The 23,171-nt window shown below is 33.1% G+C and overlaps 3 protein-coding genes across 4 annotated transcripts; 1 reads left to right on the forward strand and 2 right to left on the reverse strand.

Annotated features, from left to right (window-relative positions):
* Positions 1–1,615: 1,615 nt before the first annotated feature.
* LOC103485869 (uncharacterized) lies at positions 1,616–2,485 on the reverse strand. Its single transcript, XM_008443594.3, has one exon. It carries the CDS (start codon positions 2,384–2,386, stop codon positions 1,829–1,831), a length of 558 nt encoding a protein of 185 aa, XP_008441816.1. The 5' UTR covers positions 2,387–2,485; the 3' UTR covers positions 1,616–1,828.
* Positions 2,486–10,093: 7,608 nt separating this feature from the next.
* Positions 10,094–14,615, reverse strand: LOC103485868 (stearoyl-[acyl-carrier-protein] 9-desaturase, chloroplastic). Of its 2 annotated transcripts, none has more exons than XM_008443593.3 (3): positions 14,259–14,615; positions 11,635–12,139; positions 10,094–11,011 (listed from the first exon to the last, which is right to left on the reverse strand). In XM_008443593.3, the coding sequence occupies exons 1-3, from the start codon at positions 14,375–14,377 to the stop codon at positions 10,451–10,453; spliced, it is 1,185 nt and encodes a 394-aa protein (XP_008441815.2). In that variant the 5' UTR covers positions 14,378–14,615; the 3' UTR covers positions 10,094–10,450. The 2 variants fall into 2 exon arrangements, with proteins under 2 accessions (XP_008441815.2, XP_050940444.1); XM_051084487.1 differs by lacking the exon at positions 14,259–14,615 and adding an exon at positions 12,266–14,004.
* Positions 14,616–16,980: 2,365 nt separating this feature from the next.
* On the forward strand, positions 16,981–18,122 carry LOC127149551 (zinc finger BED domain-containing protein RICESLEEPER 2-like). The gene is made up of 3 exons (XM_051085334.1): positions 16,981–17,707; positions 17,906–17,977; positions 18,070–18,122. Exons 1-3 carry the CDS (start codon positions 16,981–16,983, stop codon positions 18,120–18,122), a joined length of 852 nt encoding a protein of 283 aa, XP_050941291.1.
* The last annotated feature ends 5,049 nt before the right edge of the window (positions 18,123–23,171 follow it).

Here is a 23,171-nt window from a genome sequence, read left to right on the forward strand (position 1 = left end):
TTCTAAATTCTAGAAACTTTTAAAAAAGAGAGTTGATGAATGAATAGAAAAATACAAATTAAGAGAAGATAGCAAACCCAAAGTTTTATTTTTTTTCTTATGTAAGTACATATTGATATTCTTAAAGATGTCAATTGATGAGATAATTTTTTTTTTAAAAAAAGAAGAATAACTTCATAAATCACATACTATCAATTAAGGATATTTTTTTTCTATCAGTAGAATCTTTTTCTATCGTTGTTTATATTGGCTTTCGAATATGCTTTCATTTTTAGTGATGTTTATGGATTTATTGGATCAAACTCAATAACTTCTCAATTTGATCAGTCTAGCCCCTAGGTTGGTAGATCGATCAAACACTCAGCAACTAATGGAGATATTCTAAAGTGCATGTTTTATGTATCAACTTGAAACATTGATGAAATGTAAAAGATTTTCAAGAGATATATTTTTAAAATAAACACATGTAGAAAAGCATAAAAAACCAAAATAAATAAATAAATAAATAAATAAAATAGTAAGGAAATGAACAATACAGGACTGAAAACTGCATGTAACTAAGATATTCCTTCTTATTTTGAAGACTATCCAAATTGTGTGCAAACTCCAAAGTAGAAAAATGGGTTTTATAGCCATCCATATTTAAGAATATTCATTATATTTTGTGTAAGAATTAATAATTAAATGGATTATTAGTCATTTCCATTTAGAAGATGGATTTCTTGATTTCCTTAACTATAAAATTGTTTATTAAGAAGGTTATTAGTTATTCATAAGTTACAATTAATTTGTCTAATCAATTTATAAAATCACCTCATTTCTTGTTCAATTAGCATAAAAATAGCAAAGGAAAAAGAAAACATTGTCATCTACCTTATTATAGAAGTTACTTATAAAGAAAGGTCAAAAAATAAAAATATAAAAAAAAAAAAAAAAAAAAAATTCTCCTCATTCAAGCTTTTATATATGCATAGAATATTATTATTTTGAAAATGCAATCTACAAGTGTGTTCCTTCTTGTTTAATTCACTGGATTTTTCTTCTTCGTTAGTTTGAAACCAAATGTGATAGACCTTCCATTGAAATGTCAGTTTTTCCCCGAGGGTGAGAATTGAGTAGTGGGGGATGACTTCTAACACCAAATTAAGGAGGAGGAAATGAATGAGCAAGAAGTGGGAGGAGCGAGAGCCAAAAACTCACAATGGCCATCAACACTCCTCAAAAGCAGTATCTATTATTCCCAATTTAATTAGGAATTTTAGCTTTTTCAAACACACTAAAAACTGGGTCTACTGTTTAAATACTGACCCCAATCGATGTAAATAAATAAATTAAGGTGTAGTCAGTCGTCATTGCGTTGGATATATTGGAGCATCTACAAATGTGGGTGGAGCAAGAAACAACCTACCTATATCTGCCCCCCAACCTACCTCTACCACCTTTAAGTCAGTTTCATAATCTACTTTTTGCTCAATAGTTAGCTGATTTCTATCAATTACGTAAGAGAAAAAAAAAAAAAAAAAAAAAAAAAAAAAAGGTTTGATGGTGCAAAGATCAGCTAGAAAGCATTTTGCCATTGGCAAAGAAAAATGCAATGAGAATTGGAGAGGTGATAAGACACAAAAGTAATATATAGTATATTATTTCATTTGAATGAGTAACTCCCCTTCAATATAGAAGCCATAATTTAATTCCTAAACATACGCTCACAAACATATAAAATTAATAGGAAAGAATACATATATGAATATGACTCACAAATTGAATCATAAAACAAAATTTAAAAAATTAAGCATAAAAAATAAAAATGTGTGTTTTGACTGTGTTTCTAAACAGGAAATGGTGCTGCCCAAGTTGAATCTTCAAATTGCTGAACCTTAGCACTTCTCTTCAAACCCTCACCATTCCCACCATTCCCTTCAACATACATATAATACTTCAAACAAAACGCAAGAACAAGAACAACCCACTCCAAACAAAAGATCAATCCACTCAATCCGCCACCCAATTTCAAAATCACCGATCCATCTTCCTCTCGGACATATGATTTCAGTTCACCCAGGAAGTCGCCGGTTCTAGTGAAGACGAGGACGGTGACGGAGCCTTGGAAGATGGCGGTAAGGACGGTGAAGACCATGTGGACGCCGAACCAGCGGCCGGTAGAGGCAGATGCCATGGCGCAGCCAGAGACGGCGCCGGCAATGGTGAAGGCGTGGAGGAAGATGATGAAGAAGCCACAAACGGAAGGGACAAGACGGAGGGAGAGGGTGAGGAAGATGCAGCTGGAGGCAGCGCCGAGGAGGATGTAGTTACAGAGGAGGAAGAGCTTGTGGATGTTGTAGTGTGACCTAGAAACAGAGGTTGAAGATGAAGGTGAAAGACCCATTGGTGAGGGAGAGAAGGGATTGGATTGGTGATTGCAGGTAACAGGTAATTTTGGGGATTTTTAGATTGAAGAGAAGGAGATGAGATTGAGGATGTGAAGGAGAAGGGGAAATGGAAGTTTATAGGGATTTGAAGGTTTTTGGGGCAACGGTCATTTTTCTTGTATGTTCATAATTGATGTTTTTTTTTTTTTTTTTTTAATGTATATATATTTAAAATTAGAGAGAGACGTTGGAAGGGAATGATTGGAATAAAAGGAGGTTTAATAACAGCTAGTTTTTATTTGTTTGTTTCTTGAAAGATGTGATTAATCTTTTTCGCTTTTGAATTTATTTTGGGGTTTTCTCTTCCGATCTCAGTTTTTGCGACTGCTTTTAACCAAACGGCAAGTTGTTGTTGTCGGTGTATAATATATCAAAATCTTTTTCTTTTTTTAAAGAATAATAATAACAATAATAATAATAACTATTTACATTATTCTAACTTCACTTATAATAATTTGTCTGGTTTCTAATACTATGTATTTAAAGTGTTAATTATTTTAATATACCTTCAAATAGTTTATGTGTTGAGTACATATCATCGTATTCTCAAATATGTATGTAAATAACTGTGCATAATCCTTTTATACAATTATTCTTTATTGTACGTAATTAATTTTTTGGAAATATAATTAAAATTATATGTTTCACCCAATATTAATTTATTAAAAAGAAACCTTTTTTTTTTTTTGTCATTTATCTCTAGGTTAATTTGATTTTTTCTATGATGAGTAAATATTTTATCAAATGTTTTAACAAGTTTTCAATCTTTCAAATGGAAATAAACTAGTATTTTAATTTTAAAATTCAATTATTGAAAAAATATAATTTTTTTATCAAAATATATCTGAGGATAAAAGATCAAAAAGTTTGAATCTTAATTTTTATTTGGCCTCTTAGGTTTTTTTTTCAACCATCTAATCTTTCAAACTCTTTTTGTGTTTTTACTTTAAGAAGTATTTCTCAAAAGTGTTTGGCAACTCTCTTTTTTAAAAGTGTTTTGATTAAAAAAAAAATCAAGTTGGGAAGTGACGATAGAAGGTTGGTTGACGACAGTCGCGGGAGATTTAGTGGAGTCACTAGAAGTGGTGGTCAGAGATTGACAACAAACTTTCCTTATTAAAATTAAACAAGGGACCACTTAGGATTGAAGAATAGTAATGAGGGTTATTTAAAATTCTAATGCTAACCTTTAGCAAAAACTAAACGTTACCGCAAATTAAACAAGGGGTGAAATATTTTAATTTGTTCCACTTCACTCTACTCCATACCTTAAGCATGTTCTACATGATAAACCCAATATACTTAATTTGTCTATTTTACCATTTTTTACTATTCTCCTATATAAAAAAAAAACTTAGTGTCACTACTTTTTATGGAATAAATATAAACGTTTGGAAAAAGAAAGAATAACAATTAAAAAAAATAGAAAAGCTGCACCAGGGCCATTTTCTTTCTCTTCCGATTTCTTTCGTCTTCTTTCTTTCTTTTCTATTTTTTTTACGATTTCTTTTCGTCGTTTTTCTTCTTTCATGATTCTTTTTTTACGTTGATTAGTTTTTCTATCGTATTTCTTCTTTTCCTCTTTTTTTTGTTGTGATTTCTTTCCATCGTCTTTCTTCTTTTCCTCTTTTTTTACGTCATTTAAATTTGGGTCAAAAAATAGTAAAATCTAAAATATTGTGTATAAAAAATTTAAAAAAACATTTAGATTGGAGTAACAAACTGTAAATATAACGATCGTGTAAAAAAGTAAACATAAAAAAAAAAATAAAAGACCATGTATAAAAAATCTTGACAAAAATCATTTAGATTGGAGTAGCCAAATGTAACGATATTCGTGTAAAAAAAGTAAACGATCATGTAAAAAAAATAAATTCTCGTGTTTAGAGAAATCTACACGATCGTATATCAAAAGAATATAAAAAATCGTGTACCAAATTTTGAAAAAAAAAATCGTTTAGATTTGGGGACCCAAATCTAAACGATCATGTAACCAAATTTAAATGTAATCAAATTTAAATGTAACAAAATTAAACGATCGTGTAACAAAATAAAATGATATAACTGAAAAGATAAACTGTAGTCATATCTAGATGATCTCGTACCAAACAATAGCCAAATCTAAACGATCGCAAATATATTAGGCGTGCATTGTTGACGGGGCATTTTTGGTATTTTACACGGTGGGTCTCTAAGCTTTTTCCGTTTTCGGAATTGTTTTATACCGTGTAAATACTTTACCGCTTTGAATATTTTCTAAAAGACCCCTAAATGTAACAAAGCCCAAAAATATTTATGGCTAGTCTAGTAAAAAATTAAAGTTCATGAAGCCACACTATTGTTTTTTCTTAAATTTCAGATTTGCCCTTTGTTGTGTTTTGAATATTGTAGGAGCATTCTTCACTTCACTTCTTTTTCGTCTTTGCAATTTATTCTTCTCCTTCTCATATTATTAATTTCTTCGTATTATTACTTCTTCTTCATATTCCCACTTCTTTTTGTTTGTGATTTATTCGTTTCCTCGTCTACAATTTCTTCATTCTTCTTCATCTCTCATCTTTTTTTTTTCTTCTTGGTACAAGATCTAAATGTGTGTACCAATATCTAAACGATAAGTTGTTTATCTCAAATAGACATGAGATAGACCACTATCACTAATAGATCGTTTAGATTTGATACAAGATCGTTCAGACTAGCTAGGTACAATATTGTTTAGATTTGATACAATGGTACAAGAATGCTTAGACTTATACAAGGTACAAGATCGTTTAGACTAAGTACAATGATACATGATTGTGTAGCAAGATCGTTTAGATTGCCTACAAGGGTATAAAATCATTTAGACTGGCTACAAGATACAAGATTGTTTAGACTGGAGGGTACATGATCGTGTAGTAAGTACAAGGGTACAAGATCGTTTAGGCTGAATATAAGGGTACAAGATTGTTTAGACGGGGTACAAGGGTACAAGATCATTTATACTGAATACAAGGGTACAAGATCGTGTAGCAAGATCATCTAGATTTGGTACAAAATCGTTTAGACTGGGTACACAATCATACAAAATCGTTTAGACTGGGTACACAATCATTTAGACTAGGTACACGATTATTTAGACTAAGTAAGATGGTACAAGATCGTTTAGACTGTGATACAAAATCATTTAGATTTAGTGCAAAATCGTTTTTAATTGTTTTTTGTGTGATCGGGGCATTTTTGTTATTTCATATTGTGGGATTTTTCCTCTTTCGAAATTGTTCTATGGATGTAAATATTTATGTGCTTTGTTATATTTTTTTAAAAAATCTCTAAAATAGATGTAAAATAATGTTAATGAATTTTCTTTAATTCTAAGGTTACCCCTCAACTAATTTTAGTGTTTATTCTCTCTTTTCTTATTCACCCACTTAGTCCTCCCTCTGCCGAAGTTTGAATTTTGATTACTCAAAAGCAGAAGTTGAATTTGAGATCGAGAAGAAGCGCAGAACGGAGAGATTGAGGAATGGCGACCGATTTTGGTGAGATGAGCCGCTGGAATGTATAAGAATCGATGAGTTGAAGTAATTTCGTTCTTCACTGCTCCAACTGTGAGAAAATGTTGGTGGAAAGATTGGAGAAAATTATGGCGATGAGAATGGAAGATCCTGATCTGGTAACCACATCTTCGTCAATATATATATATTTCAAATTGATTGTAATAATTTTTAGAGTAAATGGGTAGTGATTGATTTGGTGCTCAATTCATTGCAAAATCTCTTCTCACTTTGAATATCATGCATGCTTTCAACAATTTTACTATTAATTTAAATTTATGATACATAAATATATTATTCAAGAGGGTACTTACACCAAATGAAAAAATATAATGACAATCTAACGATAATGAAATGGCTATATCAGTATCATGGTTAAGCTTCCTATAGTCATTTGATCCACTAGATTTTATGAAGAACAATATCAATTAATATACAAATTACAATATCAACAGATAATATGATCCGTACTAGACTTTATCGTCGACCAAACATATGAAACTGAAAGAGTCACATGACGGATGTTGTATCTGACATCGAGACCCAAAAACCTACCGGAAACTGTAGCCTTTGACCGCAACAAACCGAATAACCCACGTGAACAAAACTACAACTGAGTAAGATGAAATCAGCCGTCTCTTCGTCGCTAAGAACGATCAAACAACCCGACGAAAGCCACCACGCAACTGCCCGTAGAATCACGCCGTAGCTGCTGAAAATCGAGACCCAAACGCCCAGAAAATGCAGCAGCTTTCTCCCCTCGTCAGAAACACACGTTGGACGCCGAACGGAGAGAATGCCGGTTGCTTTCTCACCGCCGAACGTCGCCGGAATCTCTCTCTATTTCTCCTAATTTGTTTTTTTTTCTTTTTCTCTGTACAGTGTTGCGGCTGCCCCCTACTACCCAAAATCTTTTTCTTTTTAATAACCTAAATGAAGAGGATAAGAATATTTGCAAAAAAAAAAAAAAAAAGTCAGTCCTCAACTTAAAAACACATTTTAAACCTATTTAAATATTTATCATTTTTCTAAAAAATAAGGTAATTAAATAACAATAACTATCATTTTGAATTAAATAACAATCAATTAAATTAAATAACAAAGAGATGATAAATCGATATTATTACCAATCAGATAACAATGAATATCAAATAGCAATCAGATAATAATCAAATAATAATAGATATCATTGATAATTAGTGATAATTATATGACAATCAAACGACAATCATATGGAGTTTCACATTTTTAACTATGAAGACAATTTGGTCATATGGTAAATTCATTTGTGTTGGATTTGTTAATTTGTCATTCTTACCAAGTTTAAAATGTTGGATCATAGACTTCTAATTTTTTATTTTACCATGGTTGCAAGTGCCCCTAAAAAAAATAAGAAAATGGTAGGATAGTTCCTTTTCAATAAAGGAAAATAAAAAAAAAGCTATAATAATTCAATTTTATGAAGAGAAGGAAGAACGTCGACCATAGATTCTTAGGAAAAGAACCAATTTTTACCTATAAAATTTGTCAAAGTTGTATCAAATTTATTAGTATAATACTTCTTCCTTTTACTTATATCTATACTTTTAACTTTTATTTATTTTAGTATCAAACCTTTGTTTTTGTTTATCTTAGTCTTAAACTTACAATTTTTATTTATCTATACTTTCAACTACACATACAAGTATGGTAGCTAGTCACACCATAAGGTTTATGATTTGAATAATCCTATCTCAATTATAACAAAATTTAATTTTATTTATTTTGATTTTTTAAAATAATTTTATTAAATATTTATTGTAAAAAGTAGGGTGGTGGGAAAATTGACAAAAATAGGTAGCAAAATCGTATACCTGGGACACGATTACTTTAAATCATGGATTGGATACACAACTTGGCTTTAAACTTGTGTACTCAATTCATGACTTCGATCACATGTTTGCAGCTGACTTGTCAATTGTCCACCGTGCACGAATTCGAGTACCCAGTCCACGACTTGAAGCCAAAGTCGTATAACCAATGCACGATTTCGTCAACCACAAAATCCTACAAGTTGCTTCTACTTCCTTGGCATTCCTCTGCCTCCACTTTTCAAAAAAAAAAAAAAAAAGAAAACATTTCCCTTCACCTTCCACAATTGTCATCTTCAGTCCTACCGTCATCGTCCCCATCTCACCGTTAGTGCATGCCTCCATTGATCTAAGGTATAAAGTTGTACGCATTGATTGTTTGAGTTTGGGCATGATATGTATTGATATGTAAATTCTTAAAATAAATATAGATGTTGGACATATTTTAAAATGAAAACTTAGGTTATTTAAATTTAGACTTTATCTAAATGTATTTTAAGCGTTATCGAAGACTAATAATTAGTTTGGATTATTTAGATTGATTGAGCTTTAAATGAAAATGAATTAGACTTTTGTTGTTTCTTTTAAGAATATTTTTTGGACCGATTAGGCAACCAGAGTTTGGATTAGGTATTGAATTTTTTTTTTGTTTGATTAGAATAATGTTCTTTTCATATATTTATGTTTGGCACAATTGATTTTGTAAAATTGATTTTTAAACAATCAAATTTTTGTTTGGTAACAAACTCTTAAAATTGATTTTTTTCATATATTTAAAATTGATTTTCAATCATTATGTGTATCCTTTTTATTAACAACTTGTTACAAACAACACAATAGTCACATTAGCCTCTACTATTCCTAACGTCTGGATATTGAACTTTCTCAATGCAAGAATCACTTCGATGATTACCACTTCATCATTAACATCCGTACGGACCCTTATTCAATACCAATTGCCTTGGCGATTGACTTAAACACAAACCATCTCAACGAGTTCAACCTTCCTTCTACCAAATGGACCACTCAACACATGGCAACCTAAACTCTTATGTGCACATAATAGTTAGCTTCTAATCATGAATAAGGAAAATAGTTTTGTATAAATAAAAGCATCACAACAATACAACTTTACAAACATAAACATACTTCAAATTAGTCATGCATGTTCTTTTATATGTATATGTGAGATTACAACATGAGCATATCTAACAACATGACACTATAACAATATGACTTTGGTGGTAAAAACATTTTTCAAAAGCTTACTTTTCTTTGGAAGGGTCACTGCTTACTCAGCTAAGCATTTCTTTTTCCCTTTCTCCTTCTTATCACCTAGCTTTTCCTCCCTCTTATCGTCTGATCCTACAATGAAGTTTCACCTTTAACACCTTTGATAGAACTTTCTCTTATGTAAACACTTGAATGAATCCTTCTTCAAACCTATTTATACTTTCCTTAAAACAGGTTAGTCAACATTACACTTCTCCTAATCTCAACAGCTTCTACTTAGTGTGTTACACATTGTTAGTTTAGTATCCTTTTTAAACCATCCTTAACTTAAACTTAACACATACTTAGCAATCTAATCATTCATGTTTAAGACTTAACCGACTCCTCCTTGCCTACCTCGTTACCTAATAATTGGTTAAGTATTCGTTGCTGTCTTCCTTTCTCACATTATCTTGTTGTACCGCTTTGCCTTTCTTCACACACGTTGTTTGATTTCTTCGCCTTCTGTCCCTTTCCTCGTGTTATCTCAAAACGCCCGTTCAAGCTTAATTCTACTAATTTCAAAAATTAATTTACAAAAACCCCTCTAATTAATAGGACAAAAGTCTAAAAAATACTACCCAACACTATATTAGACTCTACAAAACCCAACAATTTAAGATAGAACAAAATAGCATTTATACAATTTAGTGATTTACATATAAGTTTCCTCATCTTTCTCTTCCGTTGGCTCCATTTATTGCTCATCATCTTCTAAGTTCCAATATATCTTTTCTCATATTGATAAAAACTTGTAGAACCAACCTCTGTTCTCTTCAAATCTTCATACCCCACTTTGTTGGGGTTTGGAAAAGGAGAAGGTTTTTATGTTTCTCCTAATGCAACATTTTGGATTCTTCATTCTAACTTTTATTTTCAATGTTCTTTTCCTTCAAATTTACCTTGCTCGGACAAGACTTGTATGCATATTATATGATAAACAGAATCTTTGCCCTCTAAACAAAACAAGAAATATCAAAGTAGAAATGACTTATCGGACATAGATAAATAAAGCAAAAGTGCAATTAGGATTTTTTTTTTCCCCAAAATTTATAGTTGGTTTGGTTATTACAACAGTCGAAAACTTACTAGGCGTTCTATTTGTTTACGAAAAAAACAAAACTCAAGCCAACATTGATCCTTTTCTTCTAAAGAAATAAGGAGCTGGAAGTGACATAGTTGTTGCATCAACAAATACAGCAGCAGCAACGAGACAGTCTGATCTACTTACTTTCCCTTCAACAATTAGGATTTGGAAGTGATACCTAAAGATGAAAACGCTTCAGATTTTTAGTCGAATGTCGTCTGAAAGGCCTCTGTCAAGTTGAGTCAAGTAGTTTAACACCTTCCTTTAAGACCGTTGCCGTTACACTTGTATTTCTCGGCCAAAGATCCAGCTTAATGGGACTCTTTGTGCTTGTTTTGCTCTGCTTTGAGCCCTCTCTTCCAGCCTTCTAATCCTTGGCGGCAAACTGCACACGAAATCTTGTGCTTTGCGTCCATCACCTGAGAGACCTGTCAAATTCTCTATTTTCCATCTGCTAACGAGGAACTCCAGAATGTCAGCATAGTCTTTAGCAGTATAAACTCCAAGCCGCTGAGCAACAGATGAGAAGTGCTCAAAAAGGTTGTTGTCCTGTCCATCGTACATCAAATGGGCTGGCATTGAAATTTTTTTCTTCATCATGTCAGCTAAAGCTATAACTGTGTCATCAGGGTCAACCTCGAAGAGCTTCTCAACAATCTTGGTATATGCGGTTTCATGACGTTTTTCATCAGATGCAATTATACCACATATCTGTGCCAACTTAAAATCACCATGTTCCTTGGCCAGCCTAGCAGTGTTTCCATGGGAGATGAAAGTTGCCCTCTCTTGAAATGAGGTGTAGATGAAACCAAGGTATGGGTTGTTTTCGGTTTTGGGATCCTAAAAAGGCACAAAAACAAACCATGAGTTCAATTTGAATCTAAAACGAGAAAAAAGACACAGCATAAAATCTTATAATAAACTATGGTCACAGACAGATACTAAATTTGGCAATCCAAAAGTACACAAAAAGCCTACAAGCTGAAAATATAAAAATGGACTATTCTAACATTCAGATAAGCAGCAGAGAACACTCTGTTGAAGCAGCGAGTTTCACCTACTCACTATGATTTACCATCAAATCCGATACTGTTAACTGTAGAGCCATAAAAAGAAATCGAAGTACGCAATTAAATCCCTAACGAACTAACAAAGTTCTAATGGTTTGAACTCAGAATTCTAACAAACCACACATCTGTAAAAAACTTAAGTGCTATTTTAGAATGTTTTTGAGAAGTGTTCTCTACATTTTAAGACACAACTTCAATGAAAACACGCTTAGTTGATGTTCATAAAGTTATCCTTTTCTTAGTTTTTGCAAGTAAATTTTCTCGGATGACTTATAGTACTTGTGAGTTGAATTGTGAGTTCAAGTGCACACAAATCTCTACTTTTCCAGGTCACAGTAAATTGTTCAAAGAAACCGAAACAAAAGTTATTTTTGAGAAAGCGAGAAACCAAACCATTCCTGATCCAATAAGGTACTGAATGGTCTTTTCAATCTGCTTCATATCAACTCGTCCTGACAGGTAAAGGTACTTATTCAAAAGGTCACCATGTCTATTCTCTTCTGCAGTCCATGCCCTTGTCCAAATTGCCCACGAGGTGAGGCTTGCACCGGTCTCATCACGAACACCATCAAGGGTGTTCAGCATTGTCTGATAAGTTGGAAGCGCTTCTTCGGTGATCATGTCGCCAACCAACACCACAAAATAGTCATCAGGAATATCCTTCGATCTCTCCCTTATTTCCTTGACTTGGTCGTAGAAACCATCAGATTCTGGGTCTGGGAGATAATCCTGAGGTTGCCAACAACTTTCAACAGGCTTTAGGTGAACCAAGATGTTATTCTCTGCCCAGTCTTCTAACGATTTGAAGATCTCCATCTTTTGAGGTGGCATGGAATGAGTCACTTGAACATGCACTTCCCGGGGAGGGAAATATGGCTTCTTCGTTCCCTCAATCGATCTATAAAATAGAATAAACAACAGTGATTTCAGTCTCAGATGTATGATTCAGAAGTTCAATTTACAAGATTAATAATTATTAAGAATAGTTAGAAAAGAAGAGGGTCATCAAAACTCAGTCACTTACAAGAGTCTCAGAATACAGTTTTACAAGCACTTCCACTCAAGAAATTACAAGCTAAACCTGAATGGGCGATTGCACACTGCTAGATACCAAATTGAATGGAAATGTAGTATGAAGAAGGCAATAGACGGTAGTTAGTAGAGAGCAACTATAGTCTGTAGGACATGACTTAAGCCATAAACACAAACATAATATGGCCATAGAAAAGAAACAACAGGAAAACAAGAAGCTAATTACATATTTAGTTGTAAATTGTGATTACAGTTGATTAGATTTGTATAATGTTTTAAAGGTAATTGTATTAGGTAGCACTCTTAGGCATAATAAATAAGTGTATACAACATTTTTACAGAATTGAAGATACATCAAAACCTATTGGTGATAGACCATATCACTGGTCTATGACTGATAGACTCTGAGAATAAGATCTAAATTTTGTTGTACCAGGAAATTCTTTTTTGCATTGTGGTATATCTGTAAATATGTTAAACTTGATTGCTATATTTGTAAAAATGTATGCACACAAAAAAAAAGTTAAAAAAAGTAAGACTTCGAAATTAACATTTTAGATGCAGTTTAGAAACAAGGGTATAACCAGAATAAACATTAACAACACAGCATCCATGAAACAACTATAAATGCACCATAACAGTCAGTTTTTCAAATTCTTCCTTCCTCTAAATGAAGAAAAACCTAGAGTGTTACAGAGAGAGAGAGAGAGAGAGAGAGAGAGTGGGATAAATTATTTCTATTATCTACAAGTGGTAAACGTGTATAGGTCCACTGGCAATGGCAGATCAACTAAACCGACCACAACAACAAAGTTTTGGAAAAAGTCCAACATCCAGCTACCAAATTATAAGACTACGAGTTTACTGTTTACGTTTCCTTAAGTCAGAAAATATTCAAATGCAAAACAAGCTACACGCTGACTAATTAAGCTCACGCAAATGGTTCTCAATTTTTGGCTAAAAAGCGAACTTATATTTTCTTAATGTTTTAGTTCATTCCAGAAACGATTTAAAAAGTAATACAAGCTTTTAAGAACTTAAAAAGAGTAATCTCAGAAAAATCTGTTCTATTTTAAAAAATTTGGCTAAAAACTTAAAAAATATAAAATGACAGAATCGAGGAAAGAATAAAAGCATATTACTCAAGAGTGAATGTATGTGGCTGCGTAATTTTCAAAGACAACATATATTTAAGAAAATAATAAATAAAAACTCTTTTAATAGAAATTATTGATGGTCACATCCCTCCACAATTCCACATCGTCATGGAATGATCAAAATGTAATTTTTAATCAAATTTTTCTGAAGGGCCCAAGATTTAAATAGAATTGAAAATTCAAAATTCACAAATGCAAACGTAATTGACGATATAATTTAACTTTATATAAATACAACTTGGACCACCAATAATATTTATATAATACCACAAGCATGACTCTGCAATCAACATAACCTAATAATAAATAAATAACTAAAACGAGAGGGAGGAAAAAGAAACCAAAAGACTGATAGATACCGTTTGGAAATAATCGCACAAAAAAGGGAAAAAGAATCAATGCTGTTGCAAAATCATTTAATAAACATTGTAATAGTGGCAATTAAAAAAATAACTAAATTAGAAATCACGTGAAAAAAAAAAAATCCATCCTTCTGGAGATTTCTCGCAAGTACAAGTACAATCTCTGAAAAATGCCTCTTTCTTCAGACAAAAATTACATCAAAGCAAGAAGGAGCGGATTCCATAACATTTATAATACAAAATCCTCTCACTATATAACTTGATTGATTGAGGTAGGCGGAGATTCCAAGGAAGGCAATATCAAGAGAAATAAGCAATTGCTGATTAAAATGGGTAAGGATCAACGAATAAAATCACAATACAATAAAAAGAAAAATAAAAGAGAAGTGGAATCAAAAGGCAGTAGCATAAAATAAATTGATGGAAGAGAAGAGAGAGAACGAAAATGGGAATGTTAGATAGTTACTTGGAGAGAGAGTGGAGAGTGGAGGCCATGAGAAGAGTTGGAGATCTGCGATGGGGGAGACGAATGGAAGGGAGATTGTGAGAAGGGAGTTTGACTGGGGGACTGAGCTTGAGAGCCATTAGCGATGAAGAAAGTTGGGGGGTCGGGGAGAGAGAGGGAAATAGGAAGAAGAAAGAATGGGGGAGAAAGAAAAAGAGGGGAAATGGAGAAGGAGAAGCTCAAAAAGTGAGGTTTTTATTTTTATACGTAAATTTGGTCAACTAGGAAGGCCAGCTTTAGCGAGATAAACGCCAAAACCTTGAACTCCAAACTCCCATGCATCGCAATTGCCAAAAACGGTTTGAAGGCCGATACAATGCGACTCCACAGTTCCTACAAATGTTTATTTTAAAACTATACGGAATGGTTGTAATAATAATTACTTCAATTCATATTCCTACAAATTTCAGGTTCAAATCTCTACCTCAAGTTGTAATTATCAATAAAATAAAATATTCTTTTTTTTAAAAAAAAAAAAAAAAACTAATACTATTACATTCTAATATCTTTTTTGATATATTGTCATTAAATATCATGATAGTAATAATGACGCCGCATATCTTGATGCTCTTGTACGTTCATTGATAGGAAATTTTAACAAACTAATATTAATACTAAGAAAATTTCGCCTTTTTTAAATTGTGAGATGCTTATTAATAGCAAGGTTCATTAATATTAGGGGTGAAAAAAAATTGAATCGAACCAATGACCCGACTCGACCCGATTCGGTTCGGTTTGGGTTAGATCGGTTAGTAACAATAGCGTTACCGAACTGATTTGGTTCGGTTCGGGTCCGGTTTAAAATTAACCGATTAGGTTAAAATTATTTCTTCGTCTGTGACTCTGCTTCATTTCCTCTTGTCTTCTTCACCTCTTCATCTGCAGACTCGACATCATCTCTTCGTCTTCATCACTTCGCGATTCCATCGTCTTCATCACTTGAGTTTTTGGGAGGTGGGTGTGTTTACCTATTATTTTTGTCTTCTTTTTCGGCCTTTTCTGTGTTTACCTAACCATGTCGGCCTCCGATCACAGCTTCCTCGTAACCTTCAAGATCTTTAGATTCTCAGGTATTGTGGTTATGTTCAAGATCGTTTCATTTTTCTGTTTGTTTGTTGTTATTGGATGTTCATATAGGAACTTGGATGTTGGGTTTTTTTTAAAAAAAAAATTTAATTTTTTATTGGCTATAATCGGTAGACTGTGTTGTTTTCCTTGTGATTTGTGGATTTTGGTTTGGTTGTGTTCTTCTTCTTGGAGTAGGAACGAAATGAATTCGCTTTCATTGGCTTTGTGTTATTAGCTTTAGCTCTTCAATCGGTAGACTGAATTCGCTTTCAGTGAAGCTTTCATTGGCTTCTTAATTTGTCATCTAGGTTTGTATTATTGCTGTAGCTCTTCAATGATTAAGAACTTCTTATTGAATGGGTACTAAATATTTCTTTAGAGATGTCTTTCAAATCATTTTTATGGTTATTGAAATTGTGGGGGGAGGTTCTTTCAAATTCAAGTGTTTGTATGAGAACTCGTAGTTATTGTTTATGAGAAATCATTAGATCTGACTTGTTCTTTGAATAAGCCAAAATTTCTTTTTTCGACTGTGGCAATATAGTTAAATGAATCAAATAAGCCAAATTTGAGTGTTTTTTTCTGTGTGTTTTGTTTAATGATTATTAGGATGATTTCATTCTCGGTAGACGAGACTTCAAATCAGAGTTGTTCTAGTCCAATGTTAGGAAAAAGAAAACTGGTTAAACCACCATCATCAGTATGAGAACATTTTATAAAGGTAGAAGGATGTGGTCCTAAATATCCTAGGGCTACTTGTAAATATTGTGGGACTTCATATGCTTGTGATTCCAAAAGAAATGGTACCATTAATTTAAAAAGACATTTAGAGAAATGTAAGATGTATGTAAATCCATTGGAAGATAATGTTGAAGGAGAGGGAGATTCTGAAAGTAGTTTGATGGCTGCATCATTCACTTAAGAAAATTGTAAAACAATGCTTGCTAGGATGGTTATCTTGGATGAATTTCCATTTAAGTTCGTAGAAAGTGAAGGGTTTCACCAATTTTGTCGGGCACTAAATCCAAAGTTTGTGATTCCATCAAGAGTAACCGTTGCAAAAGATTGTTTTCAAATGTATATGAGGGAGAAAAAAAAAGTTAAAAAATGCATTAAATCGAAGTGGCCAAAGAGTTTGTTTAACAACGGATACATGGACTTGGACTTCTGTGCAAAATATTAATTATATGGTTATAACGACTCATTTCATTGATGATGATTGAAACTTGCACAAAAGAATTTTGAAATGTTGTTAAGTAGCTAATCATAAAGGAGATACAATAGGTAGAACCATTGAAAAGTGCTAGAAAGTTGGAATATTGATAGGCTCTTTACTGTAACGGTTGATAATTCGAGTTCAAATGATGTAGCTATTGCCTACTTGGTTAAAAAGTTTAAAAACAGAAATGGGTTGGTGTTGGATGGTGAATTTATTCACATTAGATGTTGTGCCCATATTCTTAATTTAATTGTTTGTGGTGCCTTAAAATATTTGCATGTGTCTATCATTCGAATCAGAAATGCTGTGAAGTATGTTAGGTCATCTCCTGCTAGATTGCAAATATTTAAAAATTTTGCTAAAGAAGATAAGATGTCAACAAAAAATTGTCTTATGATGGATGTTCCAACACGATGGAATTCTACTTTTACTATGTTGGATGGAGCAATTAAGTGTCAAAAGACTTTTGAAAGATTGAAGGAGCATGACCCTAGTTATTTGCCAAAGGATGATATTCCTACTACTGAAGATTGGGTTAATGCAAAAATGTTTGTAAAGTTCCTAAAGACTTTTTCAGAGGTAACAAAGAAGTTTTCTGCATCTATGTCTGTGACTTCAAACATATTTTTTCATGAACTTTGTTTGATCCAAGAAATAATTCGTGAATACTCATCATACGAGAATGCATTATTGAGCCAAATGACATTAAGCATGCAGACAAAGTTCAACAAGTATTGGGGTATAACTACATGTGAGAAGACCAATTTATTATTGTATGTTTCTGTAGTTCTTGACCCTAGGTACAAGCTAGCTTATGTGAATTATTGTTTTAATGAATTTTTGGAGGAAGATAGTGCAAAAATATGGACGAATAAGGTTGAAGAAGTATTTCGTCGATTGTGTGATGATTATTATATGAGAATGTCAAAAGAAAAATATTCACAAACACAATCATGTACACCTATCGAAGGATTTGGCTTTCAAAGTCAAAGTGAAGTACCTTCTATCTCATCTAGTGGATATTATAAGACACGTGTTGCTGTTCATGATAGATTTAAACAATGTAACAAAATATGTCTAGATGATGCTAAAACAGAGGTGGCTCGTTATCTAGATGAGGCTCGTATAGATTTTATAGAAGATGAATATTTAGATTTGCTAACTTGGTGGAAGGTGAATTCCTCTCGATTTAAGATCATTAGCTAAGTAGCTAGGGACATCTACAGTATTCCTATATCAACTGTGCCTTCTAAGTCTGCCTTTAGCACTAGAGGACGGGTGTTAGATTCTTTTTGAAGTTCTTTAACTCCTCAAACTGCAGAGGCACTCATTTGTGCTCAGAATTGGATTCAGTCTAAACCTTTGGATGACATGACTGAAGATATTGATGAAGGTAATATTCTTTTTGAAGTACGCATTTAAAATTTTCAATTATCCCATATAAGCTAATAGTTTGTCATTTTGATCTATAATTCATAAACATAGGAAAAGAGATGGAAGCCACATTTGAGAATTTGAATAATGACTCTATGGTTTAAATCCCTACTCTCAAATCTTTATTTACATTTTTTTTAAATTGTTAACTTGTTAAATATTGAATCTTGTTTTTTTAGAGTCTTGAAGCATAGTGATGGAAGAACTTTAGGTTATACGAATAAGGTGGTCTCGTGAAGAGCTTATGCTATTGGGATTTATGGTTTTAAATTCAGATAAAATTTCAACGACAATGATGTTAATACACGATGTTCATTAATTCATATTGTTATTGTGGGGTTTGTCAATCGCAACTTTATACCTTAACCTAAGATACAGCTTTATATCTTGTTGGGTTTGTGTATTATGTTGTTTGTGTATTATGGGGTTTGTTCACACCCATACTGCTCCCTTTCATCATTGTCTTCTTTTCTTTCTCCTACCTGGTTTATCGTCATCAGGTGAGTCTACTGAATTGTGGCCTATCATATGGTTTTTAACTTCTTTTTGGCTTCAAAGTTTTGGAAAACTCACTTTAAAGTTCTGGAAAACCATTTGGTTTCTCATTTGCCTATAACACGCACTTGGTGGTTTCAGATATAAGGTAGCTCTAGTTTGCGTCTCATCATTCATTTACTTTGATCTTTATGTATTTCTCTGCTTGTAGATGTGATTCTTATGTATGTTTTGAATCTATATTACAGTGAAGCAAGGTGAGAATTGAAGGTCTCGAAATGATCGATTTCTTAAACAATCTATGTCAAAAGGAGCGCTTTACAGAATAAGGAGATGCCATAACCTTTGAATATAAGGTAATTTATGTATTTATTGTTCTTAAATAGAACTTCAGCAACTGCAAGGATGGTGTTTTTAATCACAGGCTCGTTCGTTGATTTATAACTTTTTAAAGAGTATCAAAGATGTTCATATTATAATGCTGGATATTTCTGATTGGTAGGTGGATCGAGTATATATCAGCACTCCAAATGTAATTGCTGTACTTGATCACGAAAGGAAGCAAACTTATGTGATAAGAAAGGAAGGATTACCTGATGTTGGTAAGATTTTATATTCAAATTTGTAATAGCTGAAAGTTGTGTTGTGCCAAATATATTATTATAGAAGGGGCTTAAACTTATTTGTATTCTTTTTTGTGTATCAAAGTGGTTTAGAATCCATGGGAAAAGAAGTCGAAAGCAATGGTCGATTTTAGTGACAAAGAATACAAATAGATGCTTTGTGTTAATGGAGTAGCGTTAAAGAGACCGATCACCTTGAGGCCAGGAATTGATGAAATTGATGAAATTGATGAAATTATGATGTAGGAGGGGATATCCTAAGAAACTTGGGAAGCCAATGATTTTAGAGAATGGTTGCATATCCCCAAAAACTATCTTCTTGTTTTTAGAGGAAGAGAAGAGTGAATTTGTTTTTTTTCTTGCTTAGTATAAAAAATTTCCTTTTTTTTTGTGTTTGGGGTTTGAATTGTGTATTGGAGAAAAAAAACGACCTAACCCGATCCATTTTGCCTGACCCGAATGTGGGTCGGGTCGGGTTGGACTTTGCTACAGAATTACCCATATATTTCGGGTCGGGTCGGTTTTAAAAAAAACCCGACCCGACCCAATTACACCCCTAATTAATATCCTTGCCTTTACAAAAGAAAAAGTTAAGAAATGCTCTTGTTAAATGAGAAGTATTAAATTCATCAAAATTCCCCACGTCATTTCTCAAATTTACGACAAAATTATAAATCATAAGATTTGAGATCAATTAAAAGTTGACATATGTTTCAAATTCAACTTGAATAGAAAAATTGGTTAATCTTGATAATGTCATGTATTTTCATCATGACCATTGAACTCAATCAAATTAATTTTTGTCTAATTTTATATTAATATTTGGGGTAAAGTCAAATTGAGTCCAAAAATAGTATTAATTTGGTCCAAAGACCAACCAATACTCGATTCCAACTAGTTAAGCCTAAGGGTCAAGTCCATGAAAAAATCAAGTTGAAGTCAAAGTCCACTTGTGAACTCAAGAGTTATTCATAATTTGAAGGGTAAAAAAATTTACGGTCAAAAGGCCTAGAAAAAAATTCTCCCAACAATCAGAAGATTTTCTAAAGCTTACCACACTTGAAAACTGAAACTTTTTGAAGATACAAACATTCTGTGAGGCCCTGATCGTGTACTCCCTTACGCAACAAGCATCATGCAGCAAAATTAGCTTAGGCAATAGAACATGTTACGAGACAAAGAAGTGAATACGTAAGGAATTATTATACATTTTGAGCTTATTTCACTGGAAAAGAGCGATGTCATCCTTGTGTAAGAAAATCAACAATTGATTTGACTTTGCTGTCCAATCAAAAATAAGGATACGATAATGACCGTGACATGTGGCATTTTGACACTGAACTAATTCTCACCACCGGATAGAAGTAATCATTATGGCATTGGAGACTTCACTGGAGAAGCTTATAAATAAAGGAAATTTGATCATTTTGAAGGTACTTTTATCTTAAGCTTACTTAAGAAAGAATTTAGAGGATTTCCAAAGGTTCCCAAATATCTAAAACAAACTTGAATCCGATAAGAATTGCAAGGAAGTACAAGAGAGCTCTTGGACGAGGAGTTAGGCGAAGAAGCTAGTTGATTGTGATTGTGAGTAATTCTTCTTATAAAATGTTTTCCAAGATAGAAATGGTTTCAAAAATGTGTTTAAACCCTTACATATATTTCTATTGAGACCATGAGCTATATGATTTCTTTTATGCTTTCTAAATTTTTTTAAAAATGCATATGATTCATAAATGAATTAGACTTGTTATGAACTACAATGAAATAATGAGATGATGTGTATTTCATAAATGCATGAGATTTGATATAAATTGAAATGTTGAAATGAGATGGTTTTTTGTACCCTATGTAATGGGATGTCACACACTTGTTGTGTATTCAGGTGTGGGATGCCTTATTCCTACTATTGGATATGGGATAAGATGATCTATTATTGTTGTGTGATTTGGAATAAAATGTCTCATACTTGCTATATGGTCTGGTATGGGATGCCCTTTGCTCGCTGTGCGATCTGACATTGGAAGAGGTGTTATGCGTGACGGAATTGATTGAACTTGCTAAATGCGTTGAGACCATTCCACATTGCTGCAACTTAGAAAAGAGTGTGGTAAACGCTTGAGTTGAAGAAAGGGTACAAAGATGTAATTAAATAAGCAGAATGATTTTGAAAGATGATTAATGAGATGTTGTGTGTGTTCACATACTATGCTATAGGATTTACGAGGAAAGAGCTTAAAAGAAATTATTTCGTATGAATTATTATGAAAGATTTGAAAGGAATAATTCCCATATGATTTTTGAAAGTTATTGATAAAATTGAGATGTTGGAAATCGCCTAACACATTAAAATAATTTTCTTTAAACTCAATGTCTTGTTGATCAAAACGTATAGTATTTGTATTGCATAATTTGAAGAAATGATTTATAACGCATTAAGGTAGAAATTGATTAATTAAAAATGTTGTTAAAAGATCTCACTCACTAGACATTTTCGTCTAACCTTTCGAATGTTTTGTTTTTAATCTCCCCCCTCCCTAGGTATTGAAGGACATCAAATGTTGAACTTGCAGCCTTGAACACCTATGCCATTTGTGAACACATCTTTTTTGTAGTGGCTATTGTCAACTCGAATAGCATCACTACAAAAAATCGGAGGTCTGCCAATGCAGAAAATAGCATCGGGACAAGTGTCATTGTAAGAAGTATCTTTTCGCGATGCCTTGATGGAAGCTTTGGCAGTATGGATCTCTGGCGACATCACACAAACAACATAAACAGAGGGTTTAGCTTCCACGATGCAATGCATGTATGCATCATCGTTTTCTTAATTTCTATCGACGTGGCATGCACGACGTCGCGAGTGGTCGACCTTTTGCTAATGTTTCTTTGACCGCATCAGCAACGTGGAATATTTAAAATTTCTAACAACAATATCATGACATCGGCTTGCATGACATCGTGAGAGTCTCCCGTCAGCCGACATGGGTGGTTGACGTTGCGAGATGTGTGACATTTTGACTGCTTTTGACAGGGTTCTCCCGATACCAGATTGCATGGCATCGTGCAGGGTTAAACTTCTGCCGATGTGCATGGTTACGTCATGAGACGTGTGACGTTTAAACTACGTTTGACAGGGATCTCACAAACCTTGATTGTATGGCATCGTGAGAAATGTCTGCTGATGTGGGTGGTTAAAGTCACGAGATGTGTGATGTTTTAACTGATTTTGACAAGGTTCTCACGATGCCGGATTGCATGGCGTCATGAGAGGACGAATGTTTGCCGATGTAGGTGGTTAACGTCGTGAGAATGTGTGACCTTTTGACTAATTTTGACAAAATTCTCTCGATGTCATAAGTGACTGCGTCGCAAGTTTAGGATCCTATGTCGACGTCATAAGCGAAATGTCAGAAATTCCTCTATAAAAACCCAAGCTCATGTTTTGTAATTCACAGAACTGAGAAAGGGAGGTCTCGACTGAGAGAGAAAGGAAGGAAAGGTCGAGAGAGAAGTCGTCGTCGAGAGTTTTCTTTGAAGGGAAGGAAGTCGCCGCCGAGAGAGAAGTCGAGAGTGATCACTGCCCATTCCATTTTTTTGTATGTATGCCCTTGTATTGTCTATTCATATAGTTCATATAAAATTATAAAATGGTATTTCATATTTTCATCACTACACTTCAATTTGATGCTTTATCTGATGCTTGTTCTGTTTATTTGATGCCTAAAAAGAAGAAAATTTGATGCTTGTTCTCTTTATTTGATGCCCTTGTATTAGTCTCCATAAAATTTGATGCATATGTTTATTTGATGGCCTTCTATTAGCCTCTATAAAATTTGATGCATATGTTTATTTGATACCCTTGTATTAGTCTCTAAACGTATTGTTCTGTTTAGTGCATATTAGTCTCTATAAAATTTGATGCATATTTTTGACATCAAACTTGTGTATTTCAAAATTATGTGCAATGAAGGAACTCAAACAGAAAGAGCGAAGTTGAACATTATTTTAGCAAGTATGATCATAGAGACATGG

The sequence above is a fragment of the Cucumis melo genome, chromosome 5 (assembly GCF_025177605.1).
Source record: "Cucumis melo cultivar AY chromosome 5, USDA_Cmelo_AY_1.0, whole genome shotgun sequence".
In the NCBI taxonomy this organism is placed as follows: Eukaryota; Viridiplantae; Streptophyta; class Magnoliopsida; order Cucurbitales; family Cucurbitaceae; genus Cucumis; species Cucumis melo.